The sequence below is a fragment of the Podarcis vaucheri genome (assembly GCF_965113315.1).
Source record: "Podarcis vaucheri genome assembly, chromosome: 15".
NCBI lineage: Eukaryota > Metazoa > Chordata > Lepidosauria > Squamata > Lacertidae > Podarcis > Podarcis vaucheri.
The window spans coordinates 15,940,301-15,956,844 of NC_138753.1; the positions used below are offsets into that span (position 1 = coordinate 15,940,301).

Below are 16,544 nucleotides of genomic sequence, written 5' to 3' on the forward strand. Positions count from 1 at the left end.
GATATAAAACCACAAAATACATAATAAAAATAAAAACAACCACCCAATAGCCCCCCAACCCAATGGTGTTGTCCTGAGCGAATCTCCACCCTCCCCCGTCTCTCCCACTTCCTCATTCAACACTTCTACATGCCCTCTGTCTCTGAGCTCTTTGCTCTCCTACTTTCAAGGCTTGCTGGGTTCTGGGAGGGGAGGGGTGGGGTCTGGAACACTTTCTAAAGACACCATGTGCGTCTGCTGTCGCCCCTCTGCTGCTGCTTTCTCCTCCTATTATTTCCCAACTCCCCCACCCATCTGCCTACTGAGTCACATTCTCTAAAAAAGGCTAGAAGGGAAAGCTGAGATAACCCAGGGGCCGATTAAGTTGCTTTCTGTGTCCAATGTTTAAAAGTTGTAAATCTGCGTTTCTTAAAAATTGTTTATTTTCAGATTACAAAAAACAATGAACAAGAGTTCATAACAACAAAGTTCATCCCAGTCAGTGAAATCAACATGTACAATGTCCTGTAATAAACATATCAAGTTTTATTCCAAAAGGTCTTGCCACATTTTTGTATGTGTTGATGGGGGACTTTTGTGCCCAGTATTTTTACATAATCCAATAAATGGTTGACAGTTTCTTATAGATTGAAAAGAGACAGGCATTCCCTCTTAGCTAAGAAACTGACATGCCAATTCAAAACTGCTAACAAAACTGACCGTATTCTAGTCGAGTGGCTCTCAAAACGTTTTTCTCCGGGCCACACTATCGGAATAAAAATTAGCTCATGCCACGCCAATTTTTTATTGAAAAGAAAAAACATGGGAAAACAAAACAACAACAATGAACTCTTAGCAGTGCTGATTTATAAAATAGAACAAAACTACCATGTAACATGATTATGGGATATCCAGAAAGTATAAAACAATGCAGCTACATAAGAACATGAACCATTGCCAAAATACAAAATAGTTGTGTCCAGCACTCAGTTTGAACAGCGATTCTGGATCACAACGACGATTGTTCTCAGCATCATTTTTTTTTATAAAAATACATACAAACTATTTAAAAGGCAGGTACAAAATAAACATCCATGAGCCATCCAGTTCAATCGTTTTCACATTTAATAACCATAATACTTAAATAGAAAGTTGTGTGAATGCATGTCGATAATAAGAACAACAAATTCCCTGGAGAAATTATGCTTTCTAACTACTTTATGTCAGAGCTAATTTTTGAGACAAGCTATTAAAACTATTTTCCTAAGCAAATAAAGCATAATGAAAATGAAGAAAATAAAATAGCAACCGACCAAACTACTGCACCAAAGAAAATATAAATCCTATTACCTGAACTGCATGGAGAGAGAGCCAAATTATTTGAGTGTACTTTGCACACATGCACTTACTGTTATCAGAGAAACAGAGAACTGTAGCGTTGGAAGGGGACTCCAAGGGCCACTTAGTCCAACCCCCAGCAATACAGATAGGCTTTCCCATATTTTGCATTTCAGCTGTACTTGACACTTTGAAAGCTACAATCCTTAAAGGTCATACAATCTTCCAATTTGAACCGTGTGACTTACTTCTGAGTAAACATGCATAGGCATACTCTGCAAATGCTGTTTCGTACAACTTGTGGAAGCAGCCAAGTGCTTGAGATAACACAAGCCACAAGTTAATAGTCTTCATTGCTTCATATACGCGGGCAGAAATGTTTTTAAGATGAGGATGCTACATTTATATTACACAAAATAATGGAAATAACACTTGACACAGCCTGATTCTATGCATGTCTCCTGCTATCCAGTTCTTAAAATGTGACTGCTGCCCTGCAGTTGATAGAAAAAATGCTTTGGTCCTAAAATACACAAAAACCACATAAAAAACTGTGCTTAAGTCAGCAGCCCATAAACACTTTGTATAAAAGGTAATGCTTTTTTTTAATGTAAAGGCAACCTGTAGAGCAAAGCAGCAAGGTATTTGATACTAAAAAGGGGATAAAATTGGGAAATTGCATAGGGCACCTACTTCTTCATAGTGGGAAATGTTCATTGTCTGCAAAATTGACTGCTAACATTTGGAAGCGGGTAAGCAAATAGAGAGTAATCCAGAATGTACTTTGGTAATAACTCTTTGATAAGCCCCCTTGGAGTCTTACACAGGTAATAATGCAAAGTTTCTGGCGTCACCGGCTTATACCACGATTGCCGTTCCGGGAACTGCACAAAAGAAGGCGCCCGAACCCTTCCTAGCACGTAATTGGCATCCTCATTTAGTCTTTCATAGGAGCCAATGAAATCGTACCTGACCGCGCAGGGCTGGCACAGGTTGTAGATGGGCATCCAGTGCTCATTCATCCTCTCCACGTCTTCATCTAAGAGGTACTGGATGAATTCGGAGAAGGTGACGTCGTCTCCGGCGCTTTGCCCAGGGTTCTTCCTGTACCGTTTCACTATTTCCACACCGTACCTTAACTGGTATTCTTTGATCTCCCCGAATTTATTCCTGTAAGCGGACAGCAGCCTCTCCATCGGGTCCCGGACGAAGATGAACTTGAAGTAGTGCTTGAGGCGGTAGCGGATCTCGTCGGGCTTCATGTCGCCAAGGAAAACCAGGTCCCTCCGGTGGTCCATCTTCAGCTGGGTGTTCACGTTCTCCAGGGTGCCGCCCAGCACCTTCAGAATGCGCTTCCAGTTGGAGCAAGCCACCTTGGGCACGTAGCAGTACAGGAAGCGGTGCTTGTCGCTCACCAGGAGGTGCTTGAGCACCACGCGCCGCTGCGCTGCCGAGAGCTCCCACACGCTCCGAGGGGCGCCCGCTTGCCCGCATGCGGCGCGGATGGTCCGGTTGCGGACGTCGTGTATCACCTGCGCAGCCACGTCCTCCTCCTCCTTCGCCACCCCCACGCTGCCACCACGCCTTGCCGGCAGCTCTCCGCGGGCAGGGTGCATGGGCAGGGGCTTCACCTCCGCCAGGATGCCCTTCTCGATCATCAGGAGCAGGCTGCTCGATGCCACAATCACACCAAACATCAGCATGGAAGGCAGGAGCTGGCGGGGGCCGCTGCTCCGCGGTCGGGCCCTGGGAGTGGCCCCCGCGGGTGCTGAGGGGCATGGAGACATGGCCTGCTGCGTGGCTTCAGGCCAGAGGGGCTGTTGGATGGGCCGGGCTGGCCCTGCCGGCAGCCGCCTGCTTCACTTCTTTTCGCAGATCAGCTGGGGCTGCAGCTGTCAGCCTGCCCAGGGCTGGCCAAGGATGGCAGGACCTGCCCCCTGCAGCTCTGCCTTTCTCTTTGGTGTCTTCGGGGAGCTCTGGAGGTAGGTGCTGGGCAAGGAGAGCCAGTGCTGCTGCCGGAGGAGGAACCCCTAGCCTTGCAAACTGGAAACACAAGGGTTAATACCACAGAGCAGCCTTTCCCAAACTTGCTTCCTCTCCCCACCAGGAAGCAGATGTTGCCCATCATCTCTGACCTGTCTGTGGGGCCAGGGCTGCTGGGAGCTGTAGTCCAACAAGCCTCAGAGGGGCGGAAAGGGGTGGGCGGTTTGGGAAGTGGCCTCACTGGCCACAGCCTGGAGGAAAAGCTGTCTGCTGTATCACTGGATGCTCTTAATCTCATTTTGAAGAGAGATCTACCCATATACTGCAAAAAAACCCTCACCCCAATCTTTATACGCTACTATACTGAAATCTTCAAACGTTTATTTGATTGTCCTTGATTGCCATCGTCTCCTGTCACACCAGGGTGGCGTGCTGCTTCCTTTGAGAACCCCTGCTCTAATCTATTATGCCAGGATTCAACATTTAAACTCCATTGTTTCTGACACCTAGTAACTTTAATTCTTGCTGCTGTTAAAGACAAAGGAGAGCAGATCATTGTTCAATGATCTCTGGGTCTGGGTGACTTTAATCCCCAGCAATGCAAGTTCTGGTGTCACATCTATTTTTATACCACAAATTGAATTTATTTCACTGGGTACAGTGGACAAAAATAATCTAATGACTCCACCATGCAACCACAGGTACCTTGGTTGTTACACCTCTCTAGCAGATTTGACTGACTGACTTGAATATGTTGAAGCGCTATCTATGATACCCATCTTTAAATATTTCAAGGGTTATCACATAGAAGAGGCAACAAGCTTGTTTTCTCCTGCTCTGGAGGGTAGGACTTGAACCATTGGATTCAAGCTACAAGAAAGGTGAGTCCGACTAAACATTAGGAAGAAATTTCTGTGACAGTAAGAGCTGTTTGACAGTAGAACAGTCTCCATCAGGAGGTTGTGGACTCTCTTCCTAGGAGGTTTTTAAACAGGTTGGATAGCCATCTGTTATTGGATGCTTTAGCTGAGATTCCTGCATTGTAAGGGGTTGGACCAGCTAACCCTTCCAATTCTATGATTTTATGACTCTTGAGAGTGTCACGGCCTCCTCAGTACACACAAAGCACAATGGTGGGGGAGGAGCCCTAGTGGCTGGTCAGCAACGACATCACACTGGAGGGACCTGCGCAGTGATGTCACAGAGTGACATCATAAAGCTGGGAGGGGTGTTGGAAGCTCACAGCTGCTTCCTCCAGGAAGTCGCACAACATTTCTGGGACCACTTCAGCCTCTGAAGTCCCAAGGACTGTGTTACGTTGATACATCGCTTAAGCCATTGCCTAGACAGGAGGATTGACTACAGAGAGCAAAAGGTATGTGCTTCAAGGCATAAGGATGCATGCCTTACGTCTTTATATACAGTTCTTTGATTACACCAATTTGCTTAACAGGTGTATGGGGTGTTAGGGGAGGTGGCGCCCAGCACTCAGCTCTCACCTGTGGTTCCTAGAAGCTGTCAGCATGTGACAGCAGCCACACCCCGGAAATAGCTTTGACTAGCTAGCTAAACCAGGGGAGGGTAGCTGAGGGAATTCCCTTTTCTCTGTGAAGAGAGCCAGTGTAGGGTATAAGAAGCTGCCTTACACTGAGCCAGACCACTGGTCCATCAAGCTCATTGTTGTCTACTCTGGCTGGCAGCTACTCTCTAGGATTTAAGGGATTGAGCTGTGGCCTTTCCCCCTGTGTTCACTGTGTTGGGCAGTGGGCAAAAGTATGTGCTCAACAAGATGCAGGGCTGAGCCATCCTGCCCTTAGTTGGGAAACTGGCAAGGAGGCCTTAGGACCATTTTTCCAGCCCCCACAGCAATTTTCATTTTGTGTGTCAGGGCTAACGTCCCTTTCTCACTGCTAGGAAAGTATAGGAGAAAATGTCAGGACATTATTTTCCCTTCCTATCTCACCTTTTCCTCCAAGGAGATCAAGGTGGGAGATGTGGTTCTCTGCCTCTTCATTTAATCCCCAACAAGCCTGGGAGGAAAGCTAGGCTGAGAGGCATGACTGGCCCCCAAGGCCACCTTCAGTAAACTTCACGGCCGAGTGGGGATTTGAACCCTGGTCTCCCAGGTCCTGATCCGACACTCCGACCACTACCCCACGATGGATAATGAGAAAGCCTTCTTCGGAGTGGCACCCATCTTTTGGAAGGCCCTCCCATCAGGATGTCAAGGAGATGAGTAACTGTGTGTAACCGTTAGAAGACATCTGAAGGCAGCTCTGTATCCTAGAATTGTAGAGTTGGGACCACGAGGGTCATCTAGTCCAACCCCCTGCAATACAGGGGGGCTTGAACCTGAGATTGCTCAAGCAACTAAGCTATTCCCATATTTTATACATGGAAGCCTTTTAATGTGTAGTGTTTTACAGTGGTCCCTTGGTTCTCAAACTTAATCCGTTCCAGAAGTCCGTTCCAAAACCAAAGCATTCTGAAACCAAGGTGCGCTTTCTCATAGAAAGTAATGCAAAACGGATTAATCTGTTCCAGACTTTAAAAGACAACCCCTAATAAAACAGCAATTTAACATGAATTTTACTATCTAACGAGACCATTGATCCATAAAATGAAAGCAATAATCAATGTACTGTACTATAAAATAGACTGTATTGTAGATTATAGAAATTAAAATTATTTTTTACTTACGTGCACTGATGATAGTAATTGTTTGGAGGGGGGGTGGCTTTTATCCATTTCCGCAGTCACAATCAATCAATCAATCAATCAGTAGCTGAACTGGGTTCCACACAGTTACAAAAACAAATTAACCAAAAAGGCCTTAAAAAGAAAAACGCTAAATAAATAGCAAAAACAAAAGCGCCAGACTTAATCTGTTCTGGAAGTCTGTTTGACTTCCGAAACGTTCAAAAACCAAGGCGCAGCTTCTGATTGGTGCAGGCTCCCCGAAAACAATAGCCAACAGCCTCATTGGAAGTTCGGCTTCTGAAAAACATTCAAAAACTAGAACACTTTCGGGTTCTCGGCATTTGAGTGCCAAGGCATTTGAGAACAAAGGTACCACTGTATTTTGGTTTTTCTATATGTTGGATGCAGCCCAGAGTGGCTGGGGGCAACCAAGTCAGATGGGCATGTACAAATAATAACAATATTATTATTACTACTAGTACTAATAACTAGTACATTTCAAGGAGGCTCCTCCTTTTAAGACGTTACAGAAGAACGTGAGAAGAGCCTGCTGGATCAGGCCAATGCACTCACGGTTGCTAGCTAGACAGGAATCGCGCAAACGGGGCCCGAGTTCGAGGACGCGTTACGCTATGGGTCAACGTCTTTTTATTTCACAGACTTCTTCCGAGTGCTGGGCTCACCTCGATGGAGCCGGACATTCTCCAAAGCCACGCAGACATGAACCCGTGTGGCCGAGTCCCTGAGCCGGGGCCCCAGTCCCCAGCGCCTGTGGGCAAGGGGGTGCCCAGGATGGTCCAGGGCGGGCTGAGCACCCTGTACCTGCACTTTCTCTCCTTGCGGGTGGGGCTCCTGGACTGGTATTTCTGCTTCAAGCAAATCCAGTGGGACCTCCTGCGGTGGATCCACGCCTCCTTCGAACTGGCCACCGACTTCTTTTTCTGCTGGGCCCAAAACATCCTCTTGGCTTCCATGATGCTTCTGCTGCTGGCCTGGAGGGCTCGGGACGGAGCCAAGGAGCACGGGTGGAGATCAGTGCTACGGGGCCTGGTGAGGGGGCCCCAAAGGAGGTTGGGTCCTGAGGAGGAGGGCAGGGGAGCCGGGGCTGAATCCTGACCCTTCTATGTACTTGGAAGCCTTTATCAAAAGCAGCTTCTCCAGAGCCTCGCAGAGAGCGGCTTGCAGCAATAGCCAGTAATGGAAACATAGAGGTGACGGAGGTGAGGCCGAAGGTGACTTCAGGCCTAGGTGGGGTAGAATTAGAAAGGGTCAATCTTGTCCAACCCTCTGTAATGGAGGAAAGATGCTCTCTGCCTTCAGACTTAGGACCCCATCCGCCCTCTCCACTTACAGCAGCATCGTGCGACTTTAAACAGGTAATGGCTTCTCACATAAGAACCCTGGGAAGTGCCGTTTCTTAATGGTGCTGAGGGTTGCTAGGAGACTGATTCTCCTTGCGGAGCGACAGTTTCTCAAGAGCGGTTTGACCGTTGCCGTTTTCCCTTTGGGAACCGTAGCTCTGTGAGGGGAATAGGGTCACCTCACGATTCTCAGCATCCTCGACAAAATGATGTGTCCTGGGATTCAGCATCCTTGACAAACTGTTTCCCATAATTCTTTATGGGGAGGGAAGCTGTGATTGTTTAAAATAATATGATGCTGAAGGAGCGTGTCCACCCCCGTTGTTCAGCCTGGACAATGAGGTCCAGCTCCAAGGGCCTTCTGGTGGTTCCCTCACTGTGAGAAGAGAAGCTGCAGGGAACCAGGCAGAGGGCCTTCTTGGTAGCGGCACCCGCCCTGTGGAACGCCCTCCCATCAGAAGTCAAGGAAATAAACAACTGACTTTTGTGTGGCGAGTTCCCGCCTTCCCCAGTGGAAATAAAGACACATGACATAATTATTAAGGTTAATGGGCTAAATAAGGCCACAACTTTATTGGTTACAGGTGATGAGCGGTATTGGCTTAGGCATTGGTCCTAACCAACTATATCTGGCTTCAGCCCGTCCACTAGAAGTCTGGGAAGGGTTAACCGCCAGTAGGGGGAGTCCTGCTGATGCACATCAATGCGGAACTCCCCCGGGGTCATCGCTCGGGGGCATGCCTTAGGCCCTCACCTCCATAGGCTTCGGACAGGGTCACGACCCCCCCCCCCCGGAATCCTTTATCGGACTACCCTTCAATATGCGGGGCAGGTGATGGGTGATGGCGCTTCCTCCCCTCTTCCATCTACAAAACAATACCAATGCCTAACCGCCAATACCAAGAAAGTTGTGACGATTTGCTACGAGGTAGGCGAAAACCAAGTGGCTGGTGCCAATTTACCAAGTGGAAAAATTCCTACCAGGCCCCTCAATGGCAACCAACCAAGGTCCATAGCAAGGTCAAGGAACGAAAACCTTAAAGGGCAGGAGGGTGGGAAACAGGAACAGCTGGCAGGAGGGAAAAGAGGGAGATCCCCGGCCGCGCCTGCGTTTAAATTGGGCAGGCCAAGTCACCCCCAGCCAGCCAGTTGGGATTCCCTCAATCGAATGGGTTGGGCTCCAGTCCTGTGATCTTGGTGGGGCCGTGACATGTGCAATCCCACCTCCTCTGCAGGGCAGAAACGGCTTCAGAAGACATCTGAAGGCAGCCCTGTTTAGGGAGGTTTTTAATGTTTGATGCTTTATTGTATTTTTAATATCTGTTGGAAGCCGCCCAGAGTGGCTGGGGAAACCCAGCCAGATGGGCGAGGTAAAAATTTTGTTGTTGTTGTTGTTAAATGGATAGTGCAGATGGGACCTTAAATTCTGAAAGGCCCAACACAAAAGGAAGAAGGAATTGGGGAGGGGGAGTAGGCCTGCCATGGCCGCAAGGAGGCTGGACGTGGCTATAAATAGCCTCTGCAGAACTTGGAACTGCTGTGGGAAGGCCCATCATGGAATATGTCCTTTACAAATTGGGGGGGGGGACGAGACTCTTGGCCCCCTGTAGATGGCCCCCCTGTTCTTAGATGTTTTTTCTGGTGGTGGTAGCAGCCAGGGAGCAAGCTCCCTCAATGCCGTTCTTTCTCTGGCTGATGGTTGATCCCGAGTTGGTTGTCCCCCACACCTCCCCACTTCCTGGGGAGCAGAGAGCTGGCCCCACATCGGCCCTAGATCACCAGGCAGAGACCAGACTCTGCTTCTCGTCTGATCTGCCATCCTAGAGCAACTTCTTCCATTTGTCCGGCATAGCAAATTTAACTGCAGGAAGGAGTAAGGATTTCAATTTGGTAATTGCGTTTGTAGACAGAAGTACCCTTTTATGAGCTCTGCTGTTTAAAATTATTTTGATTAGCTTGCCATTTTAACAATTTTGGATGGTTTAAAATGGTGATTTATTGTATGCGGTTTGCAGCAATATTTATTATACATTTATTGCAATTCTATCCCACTTTTCTCCCAAGGGAGCTCAAGGTGGCATACATGGTTCGCCTCGCACTACTCATTTAATCCCCAAAACAATCCTGTGTGGTAGGTTAGTTTGAGAGAGGCAGTGACTGGCTCCCAAGGTCACCCAGTGAACTTTATGGCTGAGAGGGGATTTGAACCCTCCTCTCCCAGGTCCTAGCCCGACACTCTTAACCACTACACCACATTGGCTCTGGTGGTGTATATAAATGAATGTCTGAGTCAATGCCCGAGCCGTTCCTCCCAGCACTGCTGTTTGCCCTGCTGGGTGTGTATGGCATGTTGCTAGTCCCTAACGAGCCCTTGCCTTTTCCTTGCCAGACTCCGAAGGGTCTGATCACTCGGGTTTTTTCCCTGCTGAATGCCTGCTGCCGGTACCTCGAGAGCCTTGTGGCTCAGATCATTTGGGGTCTGGCTTTCCGCTTGACTTGCCCCATCGTCTGCATCACCCAGGCCCTGGAAAGCACCTTTCAGCATGCTGTCGAAATAGCAAGCGAGGAGGAAGATGAAGATGAGGAAGAGACTGCGCTGGTGCCAATGCCATGCCGCGCCGCGCTTCTCCCCAAGCAAGAGGAGCGGACCTAGCTGGCATTCAATAAATGGCACTGGAAGCAAGCCTGGCTGTCTGCTTGATTCCTAGGAACGGTACGGTACGATATCTTTATTGTCATTGTCCCATGCAGAACAGTGACATTGAAAAACGACATAAAACAATCAAAACCCAACAAGCCTCCTATCCCTGCTATCCCAACCTGCTTAGCCCCCTAAAAACTGATACCCATTTTTAAATACAATATACTCCCATACAGACTCCTTACAATGCGTTTAAAACCAAAATCGCATTTGGGTAGAAACTGTTTCTCAGGCGGCTAGTCCTAGTCTTTATAACCCTGCACCTTCTTCCAGAAGGCAGAAGCTGAAAGAAATCATTTCCAGGGTGCGCACTATCCTGCACTCACTATCTCTGCAGCTTTCTTATGTCACCTGGAAGCATAGATTTGATTGAAGGTGGGAAGAGTGCACCCAATTATTCTCTCCGCAGTCTTTACAACCCTGGATAGCATTGGTTTTCCCCTGACCATGCAGCTCCCAAACTACACACACAGACCATAAGTTAATACACTCTCCACAGTACAATGGTAAAATGCCATCATCAGGTCCTTTGAGAGATTGTTTTTCTGGAGGATTCTCAGAAAATATAACCTCTGCTGTGCTCTCTTCATCAGGTCTTTGCTGTTTTCTCCCCAGGTTAGGTCATCTCTCAACTCCATTCCCAGAAATCGAAACACCGAGACCTGTTCCACGCCCCTCCCCTCAATAATAAGTGGCTGAATATTCAATTTAGTCCACAATAATCTCTTTTTATTTCTTTAAGTTAAGGAGTAAGTTGTTTTTCCTGCACCACTCCCCCAACTGCTCAACTTCCTTTCTATATGCCGCCTCTCCCTCTCCAGCTGTGATTAAACCAACCACTGTTGTATCATCTGCAAACTTAATGATCTTATTACTGGGGTATTTGGGGACACAGTCAGCTGTGTACCTGATCAGATGCGGAGCTATCCTTTGACATTCTCACTTCTCTTAATTTTGTAATGCAGTTCTGTAGCCAAAACACACACCCAAACATATACACGCTAGTCTGCCTTTTGATCAGGAGGGAGCGCTCTTGATCTACATTTCTGGATCATTCCCCAGCGCCAAAAGGCAAAACGTTGCTTCTTCAAGCAGTCTCTTGCAAGGGGCTTGTCTTGTGATCTTCTAACATTGGTGGTTAATGATGCTGGCAGCACAGCAGGTTGGAACGAGAGTCGTGCCAAAATCTGCCCTTCGTTTTCTGAAAGCTCCCCCCGTCCCGCTGTGAAAGAGGCTCCCATTTTTATGTTTCATTCTCGGGGCGTGTTAGAATTTCAGTGGATGCAAAGTTTTGAGCTTACCTTACGGCTGCGGTGTGTTCTGTGGACATTTCTCCAGCAGTTTCCTGACCAACCATAGAATTGTAGAGTTTGAAGGAGCCACGAGGGTCATCTAACTCTAACCGCCTGCAATGCCCGACATGGGACTCGAACCCATTACCTTGAGATTAAAAAATCTCACGCTGTGCCCATGGAGCTTAAGGCTTTTCTCAAGATTTTGAAATCTACAACGGGCTCACGTTTCAAAATTGGGCCTTTTATTGTATTCAATTTTAGTCAAATATTTATGAACCGCTGTCAGAGCTGCTACCAGGTCCCAGCTCACATAGGACCACGCCACACAGCGTCCACTTTAAAAGAGTCTTTATTGAGTTACAGGTTTCATTTCCGAACTGCAGCGTGCAGCTCTACACCTTCTGCTCTAGGTCGGCGAAGACCCGTCTGAGTCCCCGCCTCTTGCACACCAGCTTAATACCCTAGCCTTGCTCCACCTCCTTCGCCTCTCCCTACGTCTCTGGGTCCTTCTGCCCCCCTGGGCCTCCTCCCTTCTACTCTCCTCTGACGCTGACCCCCCTGATCCTTCTGCCTCCTTGCGGCGGGCTTTAGGACCTGGCTCACTCTCCGGGCTGCTTACTGCTCCAGCTTCCGCTGCATTTGAACTTGGCGCGCGCGCCCAACTCTCTACTTTCCTCTTAACCGTTGCCTCGCTCTCTGAGGAGGGCGTGACCACCCCTGACTCGTGCCCTCCCTCCTGCTGACAGCCTCCGGAACCCGATGCCTGGCTACCTTCCTCCCTGCTGCTCTCAGTCTTGAGCGTGGGTCCCGACTTCCAGCTGCTGCCGCCCTCAGTTATGAGCGTGGGTCCCGACTTCCAGCTGCTGCTCTCTGAATCTCCTCTGTTCCCTTCCTCCTGGGGTGTCCCCCCGGATCCCCCCCTTGCTCTGCTCACTGGGGCTCCCTTTTGGGAGTCCTCTGACTCACTGCTTAGGCTTGGAGATCTCGGGTCGTCATCATCACTCATTCTCCCTTCGGCTTCCTCCCCCTCGCTCTCTGTTTCCACCCTTCTCTGCGTCTCTGCTTCTGAACCCCTGACATCCATCCCCCCCTCGAAGCCCCCCCTTCCCCCCTCCCCGCTGTCAGGTGTGGGTGCTGGGCGCTCCATCATCATGGGAGGGAATGCTGGATACAGGTCGCTCCCCGTGGGTGGCCGCCAACTGAAGACCTCCGAGTCTTCCCCCTCGCGGTCGTCGACGTTGACTTGTTGCTCTTCCATCTCTGTACCGCCGTGCTCGAACCCGAGGTCCTCCCCGAACACGTCCATGTCAGTCTCTGCGTCGGTCGCTCGACCTGGCATCTCCAGCCACTTCCTGCGCCATCGCTCCTCTGGTCGATCGTCCCACCAATACGAGTTGCCTGATGCCGAACCTGCCGGTGAACCTTCTGGGGAACGGGTGCTCCGTGCGGGTTCCCCTTCTGAGTCGAATCCATGGAACGTGCTGGAAGAAAGTGTGGGTGTGAACAACCAGTCGTCGAAGAAGCTCGCTGGCATGGGTTTGTGTGGGAAGAGGGCATGAAACTCGTCCTTGAGCAGGGGTTCCTCCAAAGCGTAGTCTGGTACCCAGCTATTGGCGCTGGCCCGGGTGCCCTCTCTGGCTAAGAGGTATTCGACTCCCTCTTCCCCCCATCTGGAGTCCAAAATCTCCGTGACCTCGTTGATGTGGTCCTGGTGCTTCACCTCCCGCGTCTCCGTCCGTTCCCGGAGCGGACTTGGCGCCGTCCCTGGCTCCTGGAACCTGTGAGGTGCCTTGTAGGGAGTGAGCACCGACCTGTGGAACACCGGATGCATTCTGGAACCCTCCGGCAGCGCCAGTCGGAAGGCTACCGGGTTGATCTGCGCTTCGACTTGGTACGGACCGATCTGCTTGTGCCCCAACTTCTTCTTGGCAAGCGACCTGGTCGGCACTGCGTGGGCTGCCAACCAGACCCAGTCTCCCACTTGGATCACTTCGCCAACCCGCCTGTGCTTGTCAGCTTGCACCTTGTAGGCGTGCTTAGCTAGCTCCAGCTGCCGTCTGAGTTGATCGTGGACCGCCTGCAGCTCTGACGCGAACGCGTCCGCCGTCTGTGGTTCTCCTTCCCCCACTCTCTCCAGTCCCGGGAAGGTTCTGGGATTCCTCCCATTGTTGGCAAAGAACGGCGTCACTCCTGTGGACACGTGCTTCGTGTTGTTGTAAGCGAACTCGGCTAGCGGCAGGTAATCCACCCACGTCGCAGGCTGTTGATTGGCATAGCATCTCAGGTACTGCTGCATGATGGCATTGACCCTCTCTGCTTGCCCGTTGGTCTGCGGGTGTCTTGCTGATGCCAGATTGACCTTGACATTTAGAAAACCCATCAGCTTCTGCCAGAAAGACGAGATGAACTGGCGTCCGCGGTCGGACAGGATAGACCGTGGCAGGCCATGCACTTTGAACACGTGATCTATGAACAGTTTGGCGGTTTGTTCCGCCGTGGCCACCTTCGCACACGGAATGAAATGTGCCATCTTGGTGAACAAGTCCACCACCACTAGCACAGCTGTCTTGCCTCTCGAGTTGGGTAAATCCGTCACAAAGTCCAGGGCCACCCTCTCCCACGGTTCAAACGGTGTTTGCAGCGGTTCTAACAGTCCCGCCGGTGGTCTGTGTACCGGCTTGGCCCTCTGGCAGGTGTCGCACCTCGCGACGTAGTCCGCGACCTCTCCTCTCAGCCTGGGCCACCAGAAGTCTCTCGCGACTAATTCCATCGTTTTCTCTGTGCCAAAGTGACCGGCCGTGGGTGCGTCGTGCAACTGTTGCAGTACCTTGGCGCGAAGGTCGTCTCCTGGTACATAGACAGCCCCTTTGCGTAGGAGCAAGCCGTCCCGCACCTGGAACTCGCCCGTGGTAGCCGTGCCTCTGAGCAGTTCCGCCATCTTGTCTTGCGCGAATGAGTCGTCCCGCAATGCACGTCGCACCGCATCCAGGTCTACTGTAGCTGAGGCACACGCCCACGCCGTCGGTGCGAAGATGTGCATGGCCGCCGCTGGCGTCACCTCTTCTAGGTATTGCGGTTTTCGGGACAGTGCATCCGCCATGATGTTGGTGTCGCCTGGGACGTACTCTATTCGGAAATTGAAGTCAGCAAAGAACTCCGCCCAACGTATCTGCCTCTGGTTCAGGAACTGAGCCGTGCGCCAGTGCTCCAGATTCTTGTGGTCCGTGCAGACCTGCACCGTGTGCTTGGCGCCGATTAGGAAGTGCCTCCACGCCTTGAAAGCTGCATGAATGGCCAGCAACTCCCTGTCCCAGATGGTGTAGTTCTGCTCCGACTTGCTGAGCTTTCTGGAGTAGAACGCTCCCGGCCGCCACACCCCCTGCGGGTCTCGCTGCAGCAGGACAGCTCCCACGGCTCTGTCTGACGCGTCTGTCTCTACCCTCAACGGTTTACTGGGGTCGATATGCAGCAGTTGCTTCTCCGATGCGAAGAGATGCTTGAGCGCTTGAAAGGACTGTTCCGCCTGCTCCGTCCAGATGAATTTCTTTTTTTTGGAGCTGAGCGTGTCCGTAATTGCTGCCGTCTGCATCGCGAACCCCTTGATAAACTTGCGATAGAAGTTGGCGAAGCCGACAAACCGCTGGACCTCCTTCCGGTTGCGCGGGCTTTTCCAATCCAATACCGCACGAACCTTGGTGCTGTCCATGGCTATCCCCTTGTCCGACAACTTGTATCCCAGGAAATCCACCTCCGTCGTGTCGAACTGGCACTTCTCCAGCTTGGCGTACAGTCTATGTTGTTGCAACCTGCTGAGCACCTCCCTCACGTCTCGGTCGTGAGCTTGCTGCGAGTCAGAGAAAATCAGGATGTCATCCAGGAAGCAGACGCATGTCTTGTAGAGGAGTCCCTCCAACACGTGATGCATAAAAGCTTGAAAACAGTGAGAGCCATTTTGTAATCCAAAGGGCATAACTCTGTATTCGTAGGTGCCCAGCGGTGTGAACATGGCCGTCTTCCACTCATCGCCCTCCCGCATGCGGATGAGATTGTACGCCCCTCGCAGGTCCAACTTGGTGAACACGCGTCCCTTGCGCACCGTCGCGAGGAGGTCGTCAATCCTGGGCATGGGGTAATCAGACGGTTTGGTCATCTGGTTCAAAAGGCGGTAGTCCACAACTAGTCTTTTTTGGGGCGTGTCTTTCTTTTTCACGAAGAAAACGGGACTGCCCCCCACTGCCTTGGACTCTCTGATGAAGCCACGCTCCAGATTATGCTCGATGAACTGTTTGAGTTCCTGCATTTCATCTTCAGACATGGAGTATAGCCGCCCCTTCGGCAGCGTCGCCCCCGGTAGGAGGTCAATCTTGCAGTCATATGGCCGGTGAGGGGGTAGCTTGTCCGCCTCCTTCTCGCAGAAGACCTCCAAAAAGCTCGCGTATTTGTGGGGGACCGCTTGCAACGTTCCCAACTGCAGTTGTGATTCCTCCTCCTCTCCCTCCCGTCGGGGCAGGATGCAGTGTTCTGCGCAATAAGAGGAGCCGAAGATCAGTTGTCTCTGGTACCAAGCCAGTGTCGGACTGTGCCTGTCCAGCCAACTCATGCCCAACACAATGGGCGTGTCCGACAGTTGGGTGACATTAAAACTGATGACTTCCCTGTGGTTGCCAAGGCGCATCACCATCGGTGGCGTCTGCTTCACCACCTGCCCCCCTAGCAACTCTCTGCCATCCACTGTGACGACTTGCAGGGGCAGAGTGGCAGGCAATAGCTGTATAGCGTGCTGCTCCACAAAGGTCTGCGCTATAAAGTCTGCGTTGCTTCCAGAATCCACAGAAAGCGGCACTTCGATAGTGACGCCGTCGGGTAGCTGGAGAGATGCTGTGAGCTGCACTACTGGTTTGAGTGGGAGGGGATCCGTGGGTTGCAAGATTGCTGGGGACTGCTTCACAGATGCGTCTGGCTGGGCCCCAGTGCCTCCGTCTCCAGCCAGACATCGTCGTTTCCCTGCTGTGGTTCTCCTTGCTGCGTTGCTGCAGTCACCATTGCTGAGGCTGCAGTGTGCTTGTGGAGCCTCCGGGGACACTCCTTCGCCAAATGGCCTGGATCCTCGCAGATGTAACACTTCCTGTTCCCTCTAGGAGGCTTCGCTTTCACTGCTGCCGGTGCTAGGGCTCTGGCTGCTGACTG

General features: G+C 50.8%; 2 protein-coding genes across 2 annotated transcripts; one reads left to right on the forward strand and one right to left on the reverse strand.

Annotated features, from left to right (window-relative positions):
- Window positions 1-400: 400 nt before the first annotated feature.
- On the reverse strand, window positions 401-4,309 carry CHST14 (carbohydrate sulfotransferase 14). Its single transcript, XM_082200194.1, has one exon. The coding sequence runs from the start codon at window positions 3,102-3,104 to the stop codon at window positions 2,031-2,033; it is 1,074 nt and encodes a 357-aa protein (XP_082056320.1). The 5' UTR covers window positions 3,105-4,309; the 3' UTR covers window positions 401-2,030.
- Window positions 4,310-4,520: 211 nt separating this feature from the next.
- TMEM270 (transmembrane protein 270) lies at window positions 4,521-10,042 on the forward strand. The gene is made up of 3 exons (XM_082200195.1): window positions 4,521-4,675; window positions 6,660-7,050; window positions 9,751-10,042. The coding sequence occupies exons 2-3, from the start codon at window positions 6,688-6,690 to the stop codon at window positions 10,012-10,014; spliced, it is 627 nt and encodes a 208-aa protein (XP_082056321.1). The 5' UTR covers window positions 4,521-4,675; window positions 6,660-6,687; the 3' UTR covers window positions 10,015-10,042.
- Window positions 10,043-16,544: the final 6,502 nt, after the last annotated feature.